The sequence below is a fragment of the Crocodylus porosus genome, unplaced genomic scaffold, assembly GCF_001723895.1.
Source record: "Crocodylus porosus isolate Cpor-Errol unplaced genomic scaffold, CroPor_comp1, whole genome shotgun sequence".
NCBI classification, from domain to species: domain Eukaryota; kingdom Metazoa; phylum Chordata; order Crocodylia; family Crocodylidae; genus Crocodylus; species Crocodylus porosus.
The window spans coordinates 52860762-52884738 of NW_017728909.1; the positions used below are offsets into that span (position 1 = coordinate 52860762).

Genomic DNA, 23977 nt, shown 5'->3' on the forward strand with positions numbered 1-23977 from the left:
GACTGCCTTGTACTCTAACCCAAAGCACTTCAGAGTGCACCTCCCCTGACTCCTTGCTAATTGACGAGGGTGCGTATTCCTCCTTTATATAGAGTGCCACCCCCCCACCTCTCTTTCCTATCCTGTCCCTCCTGTACAGCCTATAGCCCCTGACATTCACCACCCAATCATGCATAATGGCAGGACTGATGGAGAGATGCAGGAAGGATTGTAGGCTGGTCTTCTCCATGGTCAGTGCCATACAAGCTATCCTGTCCCAAGGCCTGCTGCACAAACCCAAACTGGAAAGGGACTTACAAGGATCCTTCTGTCCTCTCCACCCCAGGAACTGTACTTGGATTGGGGTTTGGCCTGGAGCTTCCTCATAATCCTCCAGATTCATGTAAACCACTGTCAGTGGAGAGCTCTGGGTCCAGCCCAGAGTCAGTGATGAAGCATCCCTTGCAATGGTCCATTGGAACTCTTCTTGGTAAGGGCAGGTTATCTGCCAGTCACTCAAAGCGTGTCTGTTCTCACAAGCTGTCTTATACTGTGTCTTCTGGACCTTCTTCTTAGCTTGGTCCTGACTCCAGTCCTGGTTGTGGCTGCAAGTTGCCATCTCTGCTATGGCACTATGTATGGTGTGAACCTTCACTTTTTAGAGCACTTTAGAGGCATTTGGAGTAGTACATACTTTTTATCTGTCTATAGCCTGAGAAATCTATCTGCACTTCAAATTTTAGGATGGTAGATTTGCAGAAAAACAATAAAATCTGAATTGTACATGTGCATATACCAAGACAGGAAGAAAAACCCCCCTGCCTTTCCTAGTTATTTTCTTTTGAAAAAGAGTTAGGATGCAGCACACAATTTCAGCTTTGTCTTGATTAATTTAGGGCAGTATGAAGTACACCATTCTGAAAATATGCTAAAACAGTAGGCTGGGGTAAAATTATTTTCTTAGGCCTGCATAGCACATGCATAAATGGGAAATGTTCTTCCTAGCATTGAATAAATTGAGAGAGGTAGTTAGCTGTTACTCTCCTAATGGAAGTTGAGCAGAAGGTAGGGCAGGGTGTAAAGTGCTATCCTACACTACCGTCTGCATTCATAAATGGGAGATCTTTATATATAGTTTGGGAATGTCAAAATTTAAGCACTTCCATGTGGTAAATTTTACTCCTAGTCTGTGCATTTAAATGATTACTTTAAAGTGCTGAAAATGTTGAGGCAGGTGAATGGAGTTTGCAGAACTCTGTAGGCTTTTCCTATTTTTCTTTCTTGCTTCCTAGTCTTTTCTCATTGCAGAAAACTGAAAACATTCTCTGTAGAATTTATATATTTTTTTTCTTTCTAGATCCCCCAGAATGGGATTACTCTACCCCTTAACGTTACTCTGAAATAGGCTCTACTGGTTTAGTGTATAATTTTCATTGTGACTTTCAGTGCTGCAATTAAATGGCTAATTGAACAATTTATAATACATATGGCTAATTGCTTCTGCAAGAGGTTAACTGTGAAAGGAAGAGAAATTTAGCATAACAATGTTACCTAGGTTACCCTTCATTGACTAAAGCCAGGGAGATTTTGTTTGCTTTTCTGTTTATAGGCAATTAAACTGTTGAAAATGTTTTAATATGAAATTTTCTTTGATGTTATAACTAAGATGTCAACCAAAGTATAAAATTCTCCATTATAAAGGACCTCCATGATATGCATATCTCTAGAAAAACAAATTTACTCTCTACTTCTTTTTTCTATAAATTTTCTCAGAAAAATGTAACAGCAGGTTATGTTTTGGGGTCTTTATTAAATGAAACAGAACAAAACAAATACTAGTTTTCTCAAAACATACATTCAGTACTATTCAAAAAGTAAACAGGAATCTTAATCTGTCATTTCTATTTATAACAGCATAAGGATCTTGGAAGCAATTTTTATTTAAAAAATAGTAAAGCTGTGTAAAATGCTAGCTGTACAGGAGAAAGCATCCAGTTGTTCACTGGACCAGTCTTTGAATGACACCAAAAGGAGTACAGTGAAAGGGCAAATTTAACAAAAAACATAAGGTTATAATTAAGGTAGATAAATGTGAACTTTTAAAGTATACTTTCAAAATCATTAAATGCTTTCCAATTAGAGTATTTAAAAATTAGCATTTTAGATGTATTAGTTTGCCCAACTGTGTTACACTTGAGGCTACTAGAGAGCTACAGGAAGAAATTATGGCAGCAATGCAGGCAGTAATGTTCTAGCATGTTTCTCAAAATATATATTTGTAATTAAATATTGTAGAATAAGAAGGAAACTTATTTCATAAAAGCTGGATGGATACGATAGAGTTGGCAAACTAACTTTGTGGTCAAGGAAGTCAAATTCAATAGGTAAACTTAGCTCCCTCCCAAATCATACCGCATAGTATTTTTCCCCAAAAAACAGTTCTCCAAAATTGGCGGTGTCTGTCTTAACCAAGGGAGCTGGTTTACTTTGCTGGAATAGAAGCATAGAGACAGGGGGCACTCGTACATGTGATGGAGGGGCCACGTACATGTGACAAAAAGCAACACGAAATTGTCATTTGTGTAACATAATTATATCACCATGTACATGTGAATGATTTTTTTTTATGTAAAAATTTTTTTGAGCATGGCAGCTTAGACCACCTCTGTATTTTACTTTGATTGGGACAAATTGTCCTGTTGTGGATTAAAAAAAAATCTTGCACGTGTACAGGTCTGGTGGCACGGATGGTGCATGGAAACTTGGGCTTGGCAGGCTTCCAGCACCCCACGCACTGTCCCCACCACCTTCTCTGGCCACCAACACACTCAGCTGCCCTCCTGCTGCCTTCTCAAACTGCCCCAGGGGCAAGCCAGCTTATTCTTGGGCAGTCCCAGGTGGCAGGAAGGGGGCAGGGACAATGCATGGGTTGCTGGAAGCCCACCAATCCTGAGCTTCCGCAAACACTCCTGGACTTTTTTTTTCTTTCCTTGCAGAGCCTGCTCACCTCTCCCACAGCCGGGAGGTGAGCTGCCAGTGGCCCAGCTATGAGAGGCCCGGTCGTTCCCTCCACGGTGGCAGCTACCCCTGAGGCCACCTGGGTGAGCTGCTAGTGAGCGAGTGCCACCTGGGGGACACCACTGCTGCAGAGAGGATGTCCAGGGCCCCCTGCAGCTCAGGGGCTACTGGCATCTCTCCCCCAGCTGTGGGAGAGGCAGGCAGGCTCTGCCAGAAAAAAACCCAAACAATCAGGCCCCTCGCTGCTTTTTTTTTTTTTCTTCTTGGCAGAGCCTGCCCATGCTGTTCAGGGGGTGGGATGTGGTGAGCTGACGGTCTGCTGTCACTGTTCCATCACAGTGACAGAAGTCCCTAAATTGAAATGGCAGGTCACAATTAAAAACCCACCATTTGAATTTAGGGGACCCAAACACCCCAAATGTGTACAAGTGCCCAGGATGCTGTAGTGCCTGGCACTTTATTCTTGCTGCTTGCTGGGCCAGAAAGAAATCCAGTATTAACCTGCTCACTGGCAGTAGCTTTGGGTGGAGCAGCCCAAAGTTGTTACCAATTTCTTGGTGGCTATGAGAGAGTTAATGTTGGAGCTTGTGCCTGAAGCCTTCATTGAATTACCTATGGGCATGCGGTCAGCCATGATCCTGGAAAAACCTTTTTTGTCTATATTCTGCCTTCCAAAAACAGTGGTTGTGTTTGGAACGTACATGACGTATGTGAGAAAATGTAGCATTCCCTGAACACCGCTGCCATGTGTTTATGAAGAAATATTTCTTCCTCTGACTTTCTTCACCTCTTCATTTCTGCCATTCTCTTCTCTTATTTTCTTTCCCCTACTGTCTTTCATTTCCTAAACCATATTTATATTCCTTCTTTATACTTAGCCCGTGTCTGGTATTCAGTAGGGCTATGTGAAATGCCACCATTCCATTTCAACTTGTGTTTCAAGGTTTTGACGGAACAGCGTTTCATTTAGAATTTCGTTTCAATTTGAAACTCCTGTTCCATTTCATTTCATCGAAACAGTGATGCTGTTTTGAGGCTATTTTGATGTGTTGCCCATAGACTATAGTGGGGAAGCTCGAAATAGCCTCTCTCATCTGGCCTGCAGATAGGGGCACAACCCTGGGAGGGCTCCAGGGCCCGTGCCAGTCCTCCTGGGATTGTGGCCCCCATCTGCCTGCCAGATGTGGGAGGGATGCCGCCTGGGACTGGACTGGGGAGATGGGGAAGGGAACTGAGCCCCATTGCTCAGTTCCCCTCCCCAGCACTGGGACTGATCAGGGAAGGGAATTGGGGCTGAGGTGAGAGCTACCATCAGGCTGGGGAAATGAACTCAGAGGGCTGAGTTCCCAATCCCAGCATGACCATTGGGCTGGTGAAATGAAATCAGCCCAGCCCGATTGTAGGGCTGGGGAAGGAAACTGAGCGATCAGGCTCAGTTCCCTTCTCCAGTCTGACTGCAGCGCAGGGGAGAGGAACTGAGTTGGGGCTCAGTTCCCTTCGCCTGCGCTGTGATCGAACTCCCACAGCCAGCTACAGTTGGTAGGGAAAGCCAGGGCTGAGCCTGGAGCCACTGGGAGTCCCAGCCCTGGTTCTCCCCTGTCTTCCACCACCTGGCCGCTGGCTGCTTCAAAACTCGAAACATTTCAAACTAGCCTCATTTTTGTTTTGAAGCCCTTTGTTTTGTTTCAGTTTCTCTGTTTTGTGCTCAAAATGAATCAAAACAGTGTCAAAATGAAACAGCCAGTGTAATTTTGCACAGCCCTAGTATTCAGTGTTCTGTTTCTTTCTCCCTTTAGGTTATTCTCTCATGCTATGCACACATCTTTTTTCATGATTTTAGTAATGATTTAAAGTGGATATACATCTCAACTTCTTTGGGCTGAACACTAAGGATAGTTGAAACCCTTATTTGTCTACAGAGGGAAGATTTGGTTTATACTATTCCTGCTATTCAGGAGCCCAAATTATGATGTTAGAAGTATTCTGTATGCTCCTTGTTTTCCGTTATTCAGAAATTTTTTATATAGTTTTACTTAGCCCTGTTAACAATATATTTTAAGGGTTTATTGAAATGCTGTTTGTGTTTTGCTTAAATTACTTTGTATTTTTTCCCCAAAAGGATTTAACAACTCTGAACGAACATGTGATAAGGAATTTATAATACGCAGAGCAGCCACTAATCGTGTCCTGAATGTCTTGCGTCATTGGGTCTCCAAACATTCTCAGGTACTTTTCAATTCCATGTGTACATCTGACTTTCAGTCCCACTTTCTGTGATTTGCATGTGGAAAGATGCATTTTGAATCATTGTGTCTAGTCATAATATTTCTTACCACTTTGGCTATAAAATAGTATTAAGCAGTGCTGCTGTTTAGCAGTAGTCAAACCTGAAGTCAAACTGCATATACTGTGCAGGTAACATGGAAGCTTATTTTGTTAAATTGCATTATTGGATAAATGAGAAATCCTTCATCTAGCCTTGCAAACCTGACCTGGGAACTTGTTCAGATACAAAACTTCTAAAATTTTGTAACAGCAATATTGTAGTCATGGACATTAAAATATACATGAGAAAAATGCTGAAAGAAATCTACAGAACACCTATATTTGCTGTAATAAGTGAACTACAAATTACTTTAGGAATATAGGACTTGTAAGCACATTCAGTCATTGTTCTAGTAGTTCAATACCCTGTCTGACATACCTAGGGCCTTACAGTACTACTTCTTGAGAAAGGCAGATAAATCTCCTTAATCCAATCGCACCAATGTTCTATAAAGTGAGTGTAATTTATTATTTCCTGATTTCTGTATCCTAATGAGTCTTGCCTATTTTTCATTTATGTCAGACACTGTCCTAATAATGAACAAGTTGAGTGGTCAGTCTGGTGGTCAGTCTGCATAAACTAAATATTTTTGGTTCAAATACATTTATGGCATGTACAGAAATTATCTGTGCGTGCATATGTTCATGCTTTGTGAGCCTAGCAAGATAGAAAAGAAACTTGAGCCTGCACCATTCACAGGCAGAGCCTTGTGCAATACATCACAGGATCTGGGTCTTGGTATGTGTGACTAAAACTGCATTGAACAAAAAAACAGCCTAACTGGCATACAGGATTTCATTCACAATAATGTCCTTCAAGGGGTTTATGGTCACATGAAACAAATGTGGGATTTTTCAGAGTGTACTTAAAAGACAAAATTCCCAGCCACCATTTTAGTTATTACAAAAAAAGTTAATCAAAGAAGGAAAAAAATACCTGGAAGTTTAGGAAACAAGCCCCAGTTAAATGGTTTCACCTAGGCAATGACCATTTTGTGACTGAACTGTTGCTGGCCCCTAACTAATTAAGGAGCCTTGATCTTTAATTTTGTTTTTTCATTGCGCATTTGGCTTCAGCAGCCCCTCATATCAAACTCCATTCCCCTTTTCCCAGTTAAAATTGTTGGAGAATGTAAACATAACAATGCCTGGGTAGGAAATGGGGCAATAGCATTAGAAATAAGAGTTTATTTTTGATTTAGGAAGTCAGCGACTTTAGTGGGTCCAGCAAAAAACAAACAAACAACAACCCTTTGTCTCTTCTCTTTCTGTCAAATATTTGAGAGTTAGGGAGTTATAAAAACATTTAAAATGGAAACCTAATTGTAAACCTTATCTATGGAGTTATGGCTGTCTGTTCTGTGAACTTTTATTCATGCATAACTGGCATAATCAGCTGATGTTCCTCATGTGGGATTTTGCTACCTGAAAATAAGACACTGTTTAATCCTCACACTTTGCTGATCAAGCAATTAGGTTATGTTAAACATTCCCTGTGAAAATGCTTGCACAGTGCCAGCCTCCTTCCCATAATTTCACAATGTATTTCAGACATTTCAAAGAAGACAGGAGTTTTCCAAAAGAGCTCAAGGTATAACTTCTCATGCTCAGTAAGATTTGAGGTGTTAGCTTCAGATTCATACACTGGAGGGGGAAGGCTTCACTATGCTCACTAATTTAGCAAACGATGAGAAAGAAAGAAGAAAAAAGAAAAACCCTGAAAAGCTCACTTTGCTTTATGTGTCCCAGGTAATGCCATTTGGACAGTGCTGGGAGTTAACAAAGATATTTTCTTATAATCCCTATGTGAAGCCAGCATAGTGTGTGTCTTCCGCGGGGTGGGGGGAAGGGAGGAGAGGTGGGGACAGCAGCTCCAGAATCATTGAGAAGATTTCTCTTTTCTTCAAGGTCAGGAGCTTTGTATTTGGGGCACTAGTCTGAGATTCTGTTGCTGTGTGATTAGTACTTGGTGATTGGTACCTGGTAAATAAATAAATATTACATATAGTGATGACTGTATGTGGTTAGGTAATGGGGTAGTCCAGGGACTAAGGTAGTTTCAGAATCTAAGACGGGTGTGCACTGATTAAGCAATGGGCAAGCTGTCCTGCAGCTGCAGATATTCATTACTATACCAGGATCCCACCTTAACACCTTCTGGGCATCCAAAAGAATAGGAGGAGGGACTGTGTACAAGAACAGCTAGAGTCTAATTCTCTAGGGCAGCATTCAGCCACATAATCATGAAATGATTCTGTCTCTTGCAGTTCCCCTGCCTTATTCACCATTTATCTTCCACCTTCTACAATTACTGAGGCAGTGGTCCTGCTCATGAAATTCCTTCAGTACACAGCTCTGATTCATTCCCAGAACCTGTCCATCCTATCCATTAAATGAGGCAAGCAGCCTGTGGAAGAAAGTGTCTTGTAATTTAAAGACTTTATTATAACACGCACAAACAATGGGGCTGAATTAAGTTTGCATGTGGCTTTATGTGGACAGATTTTCACAGGGACAACAAAAGGCATAGTCCTGACACCTTTCAAGTCCCTGTTCCAAAGCAGGGTTGTATTTAAGTTATTCTGAAGGTCACCAGAATATTGGTAACATTACAAATTGCACTTTTTTTCTATCTGTAGTCAAAGGGCTGGTTGAATCACTTCAACTAAAGCTTTGCAAAAAAGCTGGCATAGAAAATTTCAGCCCAAATAGTTAAAGTTTGCCAAAAGTTATAAGCAACTGAAAAAGGGTGTTATAATGACAGGTGCCTGGCTGCAATTCCACCTATAAAGTCCATATAATTTTATGTTTCTATTTGAATAAGGGCTTTAATGCTGAAAAATAGTTTTGTTGTATGTTTTATTTTGTTTTAAGCAAATGTGTTTACGACTTTTCAACACCACCTCTTTATACCTCCCTGACCACTCCCTCTTCTTCCTTCCCCCTCAAAAGTTTAAATAACTTCAGATCTTCTCATATCACAAAAATAGTGAAACCTTTTCAATTGTTAGATGTAAATTTAAGAATTCACCCACAATGTTTGCACCAAGATTTCATTGGTTATGTGTGGAATCTAAATGGCTAGAATTTCAGTAGACAGTTGTAGTAGTCTATTATTACTCTGTCTCATGGTAATGCATACAGGACCCAACCTCATAGTGTAGTTACTGTATAAGCATATAGCAAAGAGAGTGTCCCTGTTCCAATGAATGTCAAACTGGTACTGCCATCTCTGAACTCACCATTATATTAAATACTGTTAATTAACCTGGTGGTAAGAATGCTGGAAATTGTCAGATCTTCATCTGTATAGACCTTCTGCAAATACACTTTAAACCAGTGATAACATCAGTGAGAACTTCCTGAGATAAACACAGCCAATAAGTGAAAAATTTCTCTTAGCACATAGTTATAAATAAACAAACTCTAGGTTATTTTGGCAAAGGGAAAAGAATTGGCCAAATGTAAACATGAGGAGCCTGCTAACCAGGCTCCCTTTAGCAACACCTAGTGATGCACTTTTTGTTGGGCTGTCAGTGTAATCAATAGAAGTACTTTTTATGAAGGGCTTATTACTTAGTTGATGATGTTTAGTGAAGTGCATGCTCAGGGCTAGAAATTATCATAAATGCTTCCCTAAGTTTATAAATATGCAGTGCTGGAAAGGACCTCCTGGACCTTCCATGTTTTCTTTGATTTTTAACTCAGGCTAAATTTTGTTAAAAAAAACCAAACAAACTCCTTTAAGATGGAACTTGGTAAGTTTAGAAGGAGAGTTTCAATGTCATTCTCTGCAGTAGATGGAGACTGAATGTCTTGAGCTAAGATGTCCCTTCCTATTATTAGACTTTTTAGGCATGTCACATACAAAGGTGCTGGAGCTTACAGGACTGACACACATAAAAACCACTATCAAGAGGAGGAGGTTTGGCCATGTTAGGAGAATGGGAAGAGACCATATCCCGAAGAATATTTTATACAAAGAGATTCGAGACAGCTCTAGAAAGCAGGGTTGCACTCTATGGCAGTAACATGATATATGCAAAAATTATATGAAGTCATTCAGCATCCATGTAAAAGGATGGGAAGAGTGCACAGAATCTTGTCCAATCTGGAGGAAACTTCTGGCACTAGGTGCAGCTCAACATGAAGGGGCTTTGATCCAGAGGATGGGAGCAAAGCAAGAAAGAAGGAAGCAGCCTGCTGCAAACTTGGACTCCAACTCAGACAGCACATAGATCTGTAAAACTTTTAACAAGCTGTGTCACTCTTGAATTGGGCTTATCAGCCACAAGCACATTTATCAGGCACCTGAGTAGACCTCTTACATGTACACCATGATCCAGAGAATAAAGAGTTGTCTATATATAGGCATGATCAAAAAATATCCACTTCACTACTATTATGTAGAGAATTTCAATGGAAGACAATCATGGATTTCTTTTATAGCCAACTTATCACTGATGAAGTGAACTCAAACAACCACAACCTCTGTTAGAATGTCAGGAAACAACCACAGTCCCAGTGTTATGATCACATAGGAACATGGGACTAGAAGGGGCTTTCTGAGCCATCAAGTCCAGTCCCCTGTGTTCACAGACAACCATTTATCCAAGTATTCCTCAAATAGCTGCTTCAAACCCTCGCACACAATTCCCAGGCATGAATCAGAAACACGAAGAGTCCTTTTGAAAAGGGTAGAATACAGATCTAAAAAGTAAATAAATACAAAACCAGAGGAGATGTGAGGGCACTCCCAGTATCTTGCGACTGTAACAGCAGTGAAGCAATTGGTTAATACATGCTCATAAGATGTCAGGAAGAGAACCATGTCCTGCACAAAAAAGGAAGGCAAAACCCCCACAAACCCTAAAATGCTTGAGGTTTCTAATTACCAGCAGGAGAATCAGCATACTTCAGTCATAAAACTCCAACAGTTGAGGCCAACATCCCAGTGCTTTAGTCCAGTCAAAATCAGTTGGAGCAGAACAGGCCTTTGGGCTAGTGTCACTAAGGCTCACTGGTTTCCATTGCCAACAGGCCATCAGGGAGTGTTCTGAGTCCCTAGACCGAATGACTTGGTACCCAGTTACAGCTGAGTGAACTGGAGGGGGTTTTTGGCATGAATCTAAAGTAGGGCTTGAACTTGCACTTCTAGAGCCATAGTGAGACACTTAATTGCTCTGCTATTGCCTCCCAATTCTTCAGAGGAAAGCAAATATATATATATATCTATAGATATATATATATCTCCAGAAGCTGCTACTATTCACAGGAAGAAATACTCTCCACAATCTTTGTAACAGCAAGAAAGATCACTTGTTCAATTCAATGTATTAAGGATTCTAGGTGAAATCCATGCTCCTGAAAACAACGTAACAGACATACATCCATAATATAAATTTAAACAGAAAAGCAAATATAATAAAATAGGGCCAACCATTATAAAAACATTATTCCTACTCCAAAAATTAACACAATCAAGTACAAATATGGTGATAAATCAGATCATAAATCTATAAAAATGTTGTGCATAGGTCCACAATTAACACAGTAAAAAACAAGTACACTAATAAAGTTTATCAGTCATATCAACAGTAAAGGAAGTTTAGCTCTGATCACTGCAGTCTTATAAGCAAACATTGCAACACGGTTTACTAAATATGGATCTGTTTGCTGGAGGAGCCACATTAATTTCTCTCTGTTTGAGCAGTATGTCAGTTTCTGCAAGAACAGTGATAAATAATTTCTCCGTATGCTGTTATCAAAAGGGTATTCTAAAATATAATAAATAGTGTCTTCCAAAACTCATAGACAGGCTGGACAGCATCTTTTTGCCCTTGGAATGGAAAGTCTACATCCAGCTAAAACAGCTGTGGGCATCTGTTTGGTCCTGAGTTTAGTCAAAGAGAGTCACCATTTATTATTGTGATCCAGCTAAAGGAGAGTCACCATTTATTATTGTGATCCAGCTATAGATATCTTTCTCCCCCCGAATCTAATTTCCAAAGAATATATAGAGGGGCAATGCAAGTAGCCCTGGCCACTGGAAAATCATTCTGCCTGGCAATATCTCAGAACCTGTGGAGAACCCAGACCTTTTCTACAGGGGAGAAGAGTCTTTCATTGTCTTTGACATAGTGTCTCATCCTGCAAAGTGCAAAAGTGTGGGAAAGAAAAGCTAGCCAGGAACATTGAAGAGAAGAGGGGTTATTGATGTTTTAGGCATGCTAAGTGCCTAAAACACTTAGAAGGCACTAAGTAGAAGGCATGCATAATGTTGTTGTACCTGAGGGCGTAAAAATAGCTCTGCCTTTGCATTCTCACTGGGTTGACAGTAATCCTCAATTCACTTTAAACGTGATAGAGTCCATAAAATTATAATGATAATATTTTGTACTATTGTTATGCCAAGAATATGCTAGATCAGGAGTCAGCAACCCCTGACATGCATGCCAGTGTGGCACAAGAAGGAATTTGTTTTGGCATGCATGCCTTAGGGTAGGTGGTGGGGAAGGAGCTGGTGCTGCACTGCCACAACAAGGATTGAGCCCCTTGCAGCTCCCCTGCTGTTTGCCCCAATCTGTGCGTGTATCTGCTGCCAGCAACAAACCAGGCCAGGGCTCTGCAGACCTTGGTGCAGTGGCTTGCAGCCTACTGGCTGCCTGCCACAGCCAGCCCAGACTTTGGGCAGGCCCCTGCTGCCCACCACAGTGCTGGGCTGCTTGTAGCAGTTGTGGGGAGGCTGCAAGTCACTGCATCAAGGTCTGTGGAGCGCTGGCCCAGCTCGTTGCTGGTGGTGGGTGTGTGTGGACCTCGCGGCAGGTGGCAGGGAAGGAACCAGGGCTGCACTGCTCCAACAAGAATCAGGCTTCTCGCAGCTATCCCATCATCTGTCCCTGACACACCAACATCTTACAAGTCAATGTTGGTGTATTTTTGGCACTGGCCAAAAACAGTGCCAACCCCTATGCTAGATGCTGTATAAACACAGAAGAGCATGCAATCCATGTCCATAAAAGTCCAGATAAATAATATGAGCAACAGATAAATGTAAAAGTAAAACAGCTGAAAGGATGGTAGTCTGATTAGTTAACTGCTTGCCCCCTAACTGCAGCTATCTTTTTGCCCTCCAACCTCTCATATAAATCAATCTTTATTGCCATTGCTCATCCCATTATGCCCTTCCACTTTCCCAGAACTTAAATTAATTGTTAGCATATCAGATTTCCATATTAATGAAAATGTTTGGAATTGGGACTAATGTGACTTTACCTACCCTTTCCCGTTGCTTACAGATTCTTGATGGGGACTGGGGTTTTTTGCCTCTGTTGGACTATAAAATTAATTAGCTTTATAGAGTAACAGTAGAACCATATAAAAATAAGGCTCCAAGAGTTATTTTTTAAGCATTTTTTATTTGGTTACCCAAACAAGAATGACATTAAAATATACCAGGTGGAATTATCTGCAGGTTCCTTTAAGCAGAATGTGAGTAAAATTAACAATTAGGACTATTCAGAGAGAATGTATATTACTGAAGCTGTTTTGTTCTTCTGAAATCTTTTAAAGTAATGGCAAAGGAAAGGATTCTTCATTATTTTTAAAAACTTAGGTTAGACACTGTCAGAGCTGCACTTTAATTCTCAGTGAATATATATTGATAACACTGCAAGCATTGCCTTTTTTAGTAGGGAGAAGAGCTCATTAATGTCTCCAGGCAATCTCAAAACATAGATACAAGTTTGGCAAAAACATTTATACAAATAATGTGACATGTAACTTTTACTTTTGCCAAAATGAAAGGTAAATACTTTAGGTTTTCACATATTTATTTACATTTTATTCTGCTTTGTTGTTGTCATTGTCATTGTTGTTCTCTTCCCCTTATACTCCCAACTCATATTCCTTATCTTCTCTGTCTTTTCTACAACAACTAAATGCTTTTCTGTCCAGAATAATAGTATGTTTTTGTTTACATTTTGTTTCTGAAATGTAATTGGGAGGAACAGTGTGGGTTTCTTGCATGTCAGCACAATTGCTGGGACAAGCAGTTACTATGGGAGCAAAAGCCTTTGCTAGCTTGACGGGAAAGAAGAGGATATGTGAGGACAAAACTCCCACTGGCTTCTGTGAGAGAAGTTAAAAATGGGAGGTGAAAAATGAGGCATAGGATAAACTCTCTGGGATGTTTTTAATATCCTAGTAAAGTCTCACAGCTTCCTTTTTTATGTAATGACACTTTTTTCTTTTTTTGTCTGAACATATTAAATTGGACTGTTTCTCATTCTGCAGAAACCAGTTTATATATGAAGTATTGTATCAGACTGTATGAGGAGGAAAAGTTGTCTGTATCACCAAAGAAGCTGGGCTTCTCTAAGAAGTGAAGAGCTGTGAGGTTCCCAGCTCTGACTCAATTCCAAACTTGTTTCTTTAGCCTCCTTTGAAAAACCTGGCTGGAATGAATCCATGGCATGTGACAAGCTAAAGATTGCTGTCAGCTAATCTCACTCGATTGTGGAGTAGACTAACCTCTGCGTTTCGAGACTCCAGTTCACCATATGCTGTCTGATTCCTCCCTTGCTCAAGAGGGGAAAAAATCTAGTACAAGTTGAGCTAGCTCAATTCTACCAAGTGCACAGAACGTGGATTTGTGTACTATAGTCACTATCACTATTTAGCAATCTGAGAAATTAGGCACTTGTAATTAATAAAAGTATGAAGGATTGCACAGCTGGAGAAAACTTCATAGTTATGCATCAATAATTCTAATTAATTTCTACATTGTGATTGCCTGAGGCAATTTTATTTTAGTACAGTATTCATTAGGTAGCAATTAATTTATATCATCAACTTCTAGGTTAACAGTTAAAAACATAACGTAGGAAATATGGCTGGTGGAAGTAAGCCAAGTTAAATGCAGAAACTTCCACAAATTGAAACTTTTGCTAGGTTCACATTTTTCTGACAAACCTGGGCTGCATTTTAATGAAGTTCAAACCTTTGACTCAAAAGACTGTAAAGTTATATGTAAAGTGACCCTTCTGCAGACTTCTTGAACTGAAAGAAGTATACAACACCTTCCAATTCTGATTATTGTAGCATGGTTCCATTGTTGCAGACAGGCTAATTAACTTTGCCTTTCAGCAGAGCTAAGTAGTATAGCCACATTCACACTAAGCAGCAGAACTAATTAGCTGTCTTGAAGGTGACTGTTGCTTCTGACCCAGAGCAGTAGTTGCATTTTTGTGGTTCTGGGCAGCATTGTGTTTCATCCTCTCAGCAGATATGCTAGGTTAAGGAATAAGGCTTATTTATTTGGCAGTTCCTGCAGACATTTCGCAGGGAACCCTACTCTTTACAGAACAACCATACTAAGATCAGCTTTGAAACTTATAGTTGCTAATTCATTTCATAGTTGCTTGCTTTCATAGCTGCCTGCATACCTGTCCAACTTGGGGCCCTATGCTGCTGCAAAGTTTGCCACTGCTAACCATAAGCAGAATGCTGATTATAACTGCTTTAAAATGTGAGCTGGTAGTCCCATTTCAAGGAGTTCTTGGTGACACAGCCCCCTGTTGGACTGTCCTGGAAAATTTGGGACAGATGATCACTTTGATTGTATGGCATGCTCTCTCAAGCACACACCCTCTATTGTAAATTGGGACCTGAAAAAGGGTACTTCTACATAATTGTAGATTGACTGAAGGAACCAGATATAAACACAGTTACAATGCCCTGTTTTTCACATAGGCAAGGTACAGCCATTACACTTTTACCGGTATAAGTAAACAGTCGGACATCAGTCTAAATCTAGTGTAGTCTCCTTTGAAAATCCTGGCTAGAATGAAATCCTGGTATGAATTGGGATTTAGACACAAAACTAGTCTGTACCCATAACAGAACCGAAGTTTGGCACACATAGACTAGCTCAAAAATGGCTAAACCCGGTCTAAGATTTGCTTCTCCTGCCATAGGGAAAAGGTGAGTTGTGTTTGCTACTGATGTAAACTACGCCACTTACAGAAAATGGCATAGCTTAGATTGATTCTGTCTTGGGCTTTTTGAATGTCTGTATCTAGCCATAGAAAGATAATTGCAAATATTTGCATAATTATACACCATATGTGATCTACATATGTCTATGTATAAACTATTGATGCCTTTGATTGTTGCCATACTCAAGGAAAAAGTTGCAAAAGTGTAAGTGTTTGATCATCCATGGCTTTTCAGGGAGTGTGAGCTGCCCTCAGAATGGTAGCCAAGCATACAGTCAGTCAAACTAATTAGAGATACACTACACTCACTTCTGCTGGGGTCTGACAGGTCCTTCTTCAGTGAGTTGTTTTTGTGATGCAGTTAAACATTCTGACTCCCAGAACTTAGGGGCAGAGATGTCACAATTTCTACAGCGTGACTTTAATCTGACAATGCCTACCATAGATTCTTCTTTCAAGGCTTCTGTGAACTCTGGGGCTATAAAATGCCTCTATAGCAAAAGGTTGGTGTAGTGTGCGATCAGAATTATTTCATCATTTTACTAATGTAGCTTGTACCTATAAACTAGTATTTGGACCGGAATGACAAACTAAAACTGATGTTATAGAAGTAGGATAGGCATTCTACCCAAACAATGGCACCTGCTTTGCACTTGAACCTAAATGAAAAGCAAAGCAATCACTCTTTTGAACTTAAGCCAAGGACAGGTCAGAACTACATTTTGCTTTCATATCTAATGATTATTTCTGTCACCTCTCCCTTCCCCATCCATGACTGTTAGAGTTTAGGTTAATGTACAGGAAACCCTCGCTATTTGTGGGTTCGGTATTCGTGGTTTCAGATATTTGCGAATGCCGAACCTGCATTTTAAATACATTTTATACACTTACAGGAGCTCCTGAGGAGCTCTGTGCTTGCTGCCACCAGTCTCCCACCACCACTGCTGGGCTCCCACTGCCATGCTCCCACTTGACCATTTCCCCCCCGCCCCCAGCTGCTGGGGGCACTGCGTTCATGAACACAGTCTGCGTTCATGAACGCAGTCCTTATTCGCAGGTTTCACCGTCCGCGGGGGATACGAGAATGTATACCCCGCGAATGGCGAGGGTTGCCTGTATCAGTATTTACCACGGCAGAAAAGTCATGATCAAATATCCTTTTTAAAATCTGCTTTTACCTCGGAAACTAAAATCTTCTTGGAAGGCACCTTGTCACAAATGTACCTCTCTTCCATCAGTTCACTGGACCAAATTATCCTCTGTTATGTAAGTATGTATAAATTAAGAATAATTCCACTGAATTAAATGAAATGTCTGTAGATTTACACCTTGGTAAAAGTGAGAATAGAATTTGGCCTAACAATTTTTGGAAAATTATATGGCCTAGCACTGTCTTTCTAAAAACTTACTTCATTTTAAAATCTTTGTAGCTCTTGTACTCTCATAAATTCTGGTCTTAGGTGTGATGTGCATTGCACAGGAGGCTGGATTTTCAGATTTGCACTTTTTTAAGGATGCCCAGTGATGATCTGACCCTCACCCCCACTAGGACTCACCTTTCTCAGTACCCGTGCTCCTCTGCTGGTTTGCGTTACCTCCTGCACAGGGACTTAATGGAAGGCAGTCCCAGTGCACTCTCCCCACCTTCTGTGTGCACCCACACAGAGTCAGTTATAGCCTGACTGTAGTTTTACATGCAGATTTCTCACACTTTTGTTCTTAAAAGGTATTTTTAATCCTTCATTTTGCTTTGCTTTTCCCTTCCCTTTCCCCACCAACCTTTAACATTTCTTTTCAGTTTCTCTTCCCATGTGTCACTCCCCAGCCCTCCCCTCTCTCCATCACTACTTTAAAATTTCTATCCCTTACCAACCTGCAATCCTGCTCTGTCTTTCTCTTTCTATCTCCTACCTCTCCCAACACCTTCTGAGTAGAAACAGATATTGCCTGATGTTGTATTTGTCCTGCCGTAATAATTTATTTGTAGGACAAATGTGGAGCCAATAGACATCCCTGCTCTTTGTCGTGCCACATCAGTGGTGCTAATGAAGTGTGCATCTGTTTGTTGTGTGGTGGTAGAGTGCAGACATCCCTGAGCTCTGGGATGCCCACACTCTTCCACCATGCCAGGCAGATGCTCTGAGGGCTTGAGGCACCTGATCATGTGAGCCAGGGATAGGACTGGGACTCTCAAGCCCCTGGAGCATATGCCTGGCTTTTCCTGCTTACAGAGATGCCTAGGGCACACGTCTGTAAGCAGGGAAATTGGAGTTCCCTTTCCAGGCACGTGTCTCTGGAAGTGGGGTAAATCTGCATGGCTCCCCACATGGAGGTGTGGGACCCAGGAAATTCAGGACACCCCACATCTCATGCTAGGACACAAACTGACCCATTGGGTCCAAGTTGGGGGTGGGAGCATGGGACAGGGTAGGACTCAGTGCAGGTCCCAGCATGGGGGCACAGGGCCCTGGGAATTCCCTTGGGACTCGCACCGACCTGTGTTTCAGATAGAGACACAGGTTAACATGGGTCTCACCACAGGGCAGTACAGAAGTTGGGGAATTTCTGCCACCTCATGCCTTCTTGCCAATAGTAGCAGGAGAAAATATTATTTGCGAGGGCTGAGGGCCATTGCAGGGCTGTAATGCATGAGCAATGGAGGAGCATATGGCAGGGGTGCTGGGTGCAGTGCTACAGCAGTGGGGCATGGCAGTGGTGCTGGGTGCTGTGGGATGGTGGCACCATGGTGCTGCTACTGTTGTTGACCACTGCAAAATTAGTTTGTGGGGGCTAAGGCCCATTAGCCCCAGCTTTCCACCACCTATGCTTCTTGCCAGGACCCATAATGGCCCATACTTCATGTGGAGGCATGGGACAACACAGGTCCCTGCATGGAGGCACAAGGTGCCAAGGATTCCCCAGCTCCTGCACCTCTTCACTGCCTCACATCAGGACCCACGATGACTTGTGCTTCTGCATGAGCCACAGGTCAGTGCAAGACCTGACAGGGCAGCAAGGGTTTTGGGGAATGTCCAGTGCAAAGAGAACACATCTTCCCTTTTCCCACATTGGGCAGGGAGCTCAGTGTGGGACAAGGGGAGATGTATGTGTCACCCAGTAAAGCCGATGAGGGGTGATGCGATGTGTCCCTTCTTAGCTGATGCTTTTTGATTTGATAACATCTGTTTCTATGCCCTCTTCTCCTTTCCTGTTCCCCTTCTCCTGTGTTTCTGAACTGGAGGAACCTCACTATAAAGCTACAAACAAGGTAGAGAGAAATGACTAGGAAAAACTGCAACAGAGTTCTTTTTTTCTTGCTTGTCACCAGTGATCATAATAGCTATCGTGGCATATCTGAAAGACTAGTGTAAGTTGTGCATGGCAACTTTAGAAATCTTCTGAGGCAGCTGGATGAGAGAGCAGCCACCCTTCCTTCTTTCCTCCCTCAGAACTGGACTCTTCACTGCCACTGATCAGAGCTGGCCCAATGTGTATGTTGAACGTGGCCCTCTAAAAGAGCAGGCCTTATGCTACTCTGTGCTTATGTACCTGATTTGATTGCCAAAACTTCTGGAGCTACTTGCATGTCTCTGTTTCTTCAAGCATAATATTATGTAAGGAAAAAATTAGAATGAAAAAAGAATCTAATAAAATTATTCCAAATATATTCAGTAAAGGCTGTCATGAGGGAGTTGTGTTAAATTTATCCTGACAACCTGTACCACTTCTCCTCCTCACATGGCAATCATAGGACCCTGATGCCAGCTTCCCAACTGGCTTCTTTACAGTTGTTGAGAGATATTTATAACATTATACATATAGGAGCCAAAGCAATGCAAGATTATTTTGATCTAAAGCCTGTAGAGTTACACTGAACTTAAATAATACAACCCTATGAATTAGTTTCCTGTATGGATTCTTTATGAGTTTGCTATAATCTATTCCCTCTTGCATGCCTGTGCACTCACACTCACTCTCTCTGTCTCTCTGTTTTCTATAGTACTTATCATTTCAGTGTCCAAATGTTTCACAAATAAATTGGATATTTACACAGAGGTCATGGCAGGACTTCATGGGCTCTTCTACCTTCCTCTGTTCTGTAGCTTTAGGAAATTCTTATGTTATTTAAAAGATTATTTTCTTGCATCTATGTGAAGGATGAATCAAAAACAAAACTGTAGTCATTTTTCTATAAACTTGAACCCTTGTCATAACTTGTAGATTATTTTCTTGGAATATTTGCTACATGATATTTACATATATGGTCAATGTAAATACTTCAGCTTGTTTATTTCTGATGTGGACACTACATAAGAACTGAGTAATTATGCTTTATACTCCCTCCCCTGGAAATTAGCTTCATTCTGGCCCTTGGTTCTAAATCTATTAATACATTTACTCTTTACTCAGTCAGATGAATTACTTCCTTTCCAATGGGACTGAACATACTGCCTCCATAGTATGCCTAGCTCTTCTTGGCAAGGGGAGCATGCATCCACATTGTAGAATTTCACATTGAACTGTGCTCCCCTGGATAACAGCAAGCACATCACTAGCAGGCTCTCTCTGACCTTATATAAATTTTTTCTTATTAGCTTTATTGCTGTGCACACTCCATTGAGCATTTTACCTACACAATATGTGCAAGCATGTGGCCAGGAAAAGGAAAACCTCTCATACCCAGTCCTCATTGCTCTCCTGCTCCTGCTGCATCAGATTGTTCAAGGCAAAGATTGGGCTTATATAGTTGTATGTACCCACATGACTTAGCCTCCACCCCCCTCCTTTCTCTTTCCTCTCTCTTTTCTCCTTTTTCCTTCTTTTCTCTTTTCTCCCTCCCTGTTTCTTTCTCGTTTCTTTTCTCTCTTCTTCCTCTCCCCCCCCGCACTACATGTGGTCATCTTCAGTTGTGAAGGACGAACAGCATGTGCATATAATAGGGCAGTATAAAGAGTACACTTTTCCCTGACTGTCTTCTATATACATTTAGAAACTTCTGATAATGTTGGTGATTTGTGAACAGAGCTTTGATTTTGCAGTCCTTAGCCACTTCCTTCTGTTATTCTTTCTTCCTCATTCCACAGCTGCCTTCACTTCTTTGGTTTATCCAGCTTGTATGCCTTTAGGAACTGTCTTATGGCATATTACGAAATGGGGATGCCATCTTATTGAATAAGGATGCAATTCCCCCCTTACTCCTCAACTAAACTGCTATTAAAGCTGGAGCACAGGTAAAATTGTTTCACCTTGAGTTTCAGTGCTTCGACGGAACAGTGTTTCATCTCAAATTTCATGTTGAGTCAAAACAACTGTTCCGTTTTGTTCCATCAAAACAGAAAGGCTGTTTCGCCGCTGTTTTGAGTTTCACTGGGGATGGGGAGTCAGAGCAGCTGGGCTGCTTCCCAGTGCCCTGTGCTAGATTGAGCTAGGGGGTGGGAGGCAACCCAGTGGGGCTACTTCCCTGACCCCTGCGCTTCATCGTGCCAGGCTGCCTCCCACCCCTCGGCGCAATCAAGCATGGAGGTCGGGGAAGCAGCCCCACTGGGCTACCACCTGCCCCTGGTACAATCAAGTGTGGGGGTCGGAGAAGCAGCCCTGCTGGGCTGCCTCCCGTCCCCGGTGCAATCAAGCATAGGGGTCAGGGAACCAGTCCTGCTGAGCTATCTCCTGCCCCTAGTGTGATGAAGTACGGAGGTTGGGGAAGCAGCCTCTCTGGGTTGCCTCCTGCCCCCCGGCACTATCAAGTGCAGGGGTCAGGGAAGCAGCCCCGCTGGGTTGCCTCCAGCCCCCGGCACAATCAAGCACAGGGGTTGGGGAAGCAGCCCCACTGGACTGCCTCCTGCCCCTGGTGCGATCAAGCGTGGGGGTCGAAGCAGCCCTGCTGGGCTGCCTCCCGCCCCTGGTGTGATGAAGCACAAGGGTCAGGGAAGCAGCCCCACTGGGTTGCCTCCCAACCCCAGATGAAGCGCGAGGGTTGGGGAAGCAGCTCTTCTGGGTTGCCTCCCACTTCTGGTGTGATGAAGCTCAGGTGTTGGTGAAGCAGCCCCGCTGGGCTTCCTCCCGCCTCCAGTGTGATCTAGCATGGGGCACCAGGAAGCAGCCCTGTTGGGCTGCCTCCTGCCCCTGCCAAATCTTGCACTGGGGATGGGAAGTCAGACCAGCTGGACTGACTTCCCATCCCCAGCCTATGGTCGAAATGTTTAGACTTTCGAAACATACTCATGGAAGCTAAACTGATAAGCTATTTCCAAACTACCGTAAAAGTATCTGCACAAGGCAGTCCTACACTAGGAAAACAGTGTCCTTTTAAAGTATGAGAGCTGGCACACTCTCTAGCTGCAATTTTAATCTGTTATGAGATGGAGGTAAGCCTTAGGGGGTTTAGGCCAGCAACACAGATGAAGTGGTGGTAATCTGTGCTATCATAATGATGTTATATGTGCAGGCTGCTGCAAGCTTATTTGATCTTGTGCAGTAAGTTCAGAGCCAGGAGGACAACAAAGCTGTTGGAGGAGGTAAGTGATGTCAGGCACAAGCTTCTCAAGTCTTTTCCTCTCCTCTCTTTATAATGCTTAAGTATCCTTTCTTCCATATTTCTCTATCCTGGGTAGGGAAAGGGAATATTGCACTTTGGAATTCTTTTAATGTGCCCTCTTCATTCCTCTATGCACACGGGGGAGGTGTTCACTTAATGTTAGTGTACCCCTGTCTTTGGGAACTGTAAGGTGCTAGCTGGTTCTGGGGTGGGGGAAGGATGAGAGGAAACAAATATTAATTGCTAAAACAGCACCCTCTAGTCTCTATGGCAATAATGAAAGATGTTTCTTTTGATCTGGGAATTCTGTTCTCATAGGTTTTCTTGATGTTGTAAGAAGATGGTGATTATTGTTTTAAGATCTTCCTCGTTTGTGTTGTATCCCTGGGCCTGTAGTATGAAGTGGATTAACTGGACAGAGTTGTTTCTTTCACTTAGTGGAAGGTGGGTTCTTTCTGAGCTTCGGGGGATTGACATTGGTGCTCACTGAATTATACCCTTCCAGTTGTTACTGGATTGGGGATTGGCAGTTGAGAGGGGCAGAAGAGGCAGGTGTGTATCAGAATGAATGTGGACAGTGTAGGAAGATGGTGTGGGACAGGGGTGATAGTCATATGACAATAGCAACAGAAAATATGCAGAGAGTTTATAAACCGTCTACCATGACTACAATTCTGAACAGTGGATGGTGGGGTGATAAATAGCCCAGGAAGCAGACTGACATTAGATCAGTGTAGCTGTGTTAAAAAAACCAGCCAAAACTAAGTTGCTGAAATCAAACTTTGTAACAAGTTGAGGAACATATCAACAACTTATTTTTTCTGATCTGTTATATGCACTTGTTGCCATGACTATTGCTCTGTCATGAATGAGTCTGTTGAGGTGTATCCAGCTCTGGTCTAGGTCTCGGTTATTGTGACTAGGGACAGCAGTTGGTTGTTAAATCTTAACAGGCAACTCGAGATGAAAAACAGCTTAGCACAAGCTTGTCAGGTTTATCTTCAGGAAGATGGAAAGATGGATCTGAGAAGCCAGCTGTTAAAAATAGGGTATGTAAACAGGAGGAAGTCTTACAGTGTGATGATCAAGGATCCTGGTTTTCTCTGACTTGAAAAAAAAAATCCCCAATTTTCCATTTAAAAAAGTAATCCACAATCCACATTTTTCTGTGAATCAAATGAAATGCTACTAATATAGAGAAAGATATGTATAGTAGTGTTTCATTTAATCAAGAAAAATGTGGATTTTAATTCAAGAAAAATGTGGATTTGGGGTTTTTTGTTTTAATCTGAAAATTGCCGGGGGGGAGGGTTAATTGGAGAAAACCAGGATCCCTGGCTGATGGTAAAACTGCCACACCCAGTATATGTGCTAGCGCCCAGACCATCAATAGTGTAGCTACATGCTTGGAGATAAAGGAAACTTGGTTCCCTGTCTCACTTTACAGTTATAGTACATTTAAGGTACTAATCATGCCATAAATAGTAACAGTGCTACATGTGCAGCTGATTTATGGTGACATAAATTGGCAAACTAGCCACAAAGATATTCCACAGCAAACCAGTCACCGGACTTCGTGACTGGTTTTGCTGTGAAATATCTTTGTCTAGTATTCCACAAGTATGGCATAAATTGGCATATCTTTGTGGCTGGTTTGGTTGGCACCAGCTGATTTTCACCTCTGGCCCTTGGACAGCCGTGGGTCTAGAACCAGCTAGTAGCCATGGTCTAGGGGTGGTCCATAGGATCAGGACGGGGGCAGTTCAGCAGTGTTGTAATTGGAATCAGAAGAACACAGACAAGTGCAAGGTGATGCACCTCGGGAGGTTAACACAGACAAGTGCAAGGTGATGCACCTCAGGAGGAACAACTGGCACCATACCTACAGGCTGGGGAACTCCCCTCTTATCAGCATGGAGACGGAAAGGGATCGGGGGGTCATCATTGACTCCAAGATGAACATGGGCCGGCAGTGTGGAGAGGCAGTCAGGAAGGCCAACCGCACCTTGGCATGCATCACAAACAGGGCCAAGGAGGTGATCCTCCCCCTCTATGCGGCACTGGTCAGGCCGCAGCTGGAGTACTGCGTCCAATTCTGGGCGCCGCACTTCAAGAGGGATGT

General features: G+C 42.3%; 1 protein-coding gene across 2 annotated transcripts in view; it reads left to right on the plus strand.

Moving 5' to 3' along the window:
- RASGRF2 (Ras protein specific guanine nucleotide releasing factor 2) overlaps positions 1-23977 on the plus strand; it is a 237864-nt gene that overhangs the window by 171377 nt on the left and 42510 nt on the right. For both annotated transcript variants that reach the window (XM_019532310.1, XM_019532311.1), the window contains exon 18: positions 5117-5223. In XM_019532310.1, coding sequence (XP_019387855.1) covers positions 5117-5223 — 107 coding nt within the window. The remainder of the gene's footprint in view (positions 1-5116; positions 5224-23977) is intronic.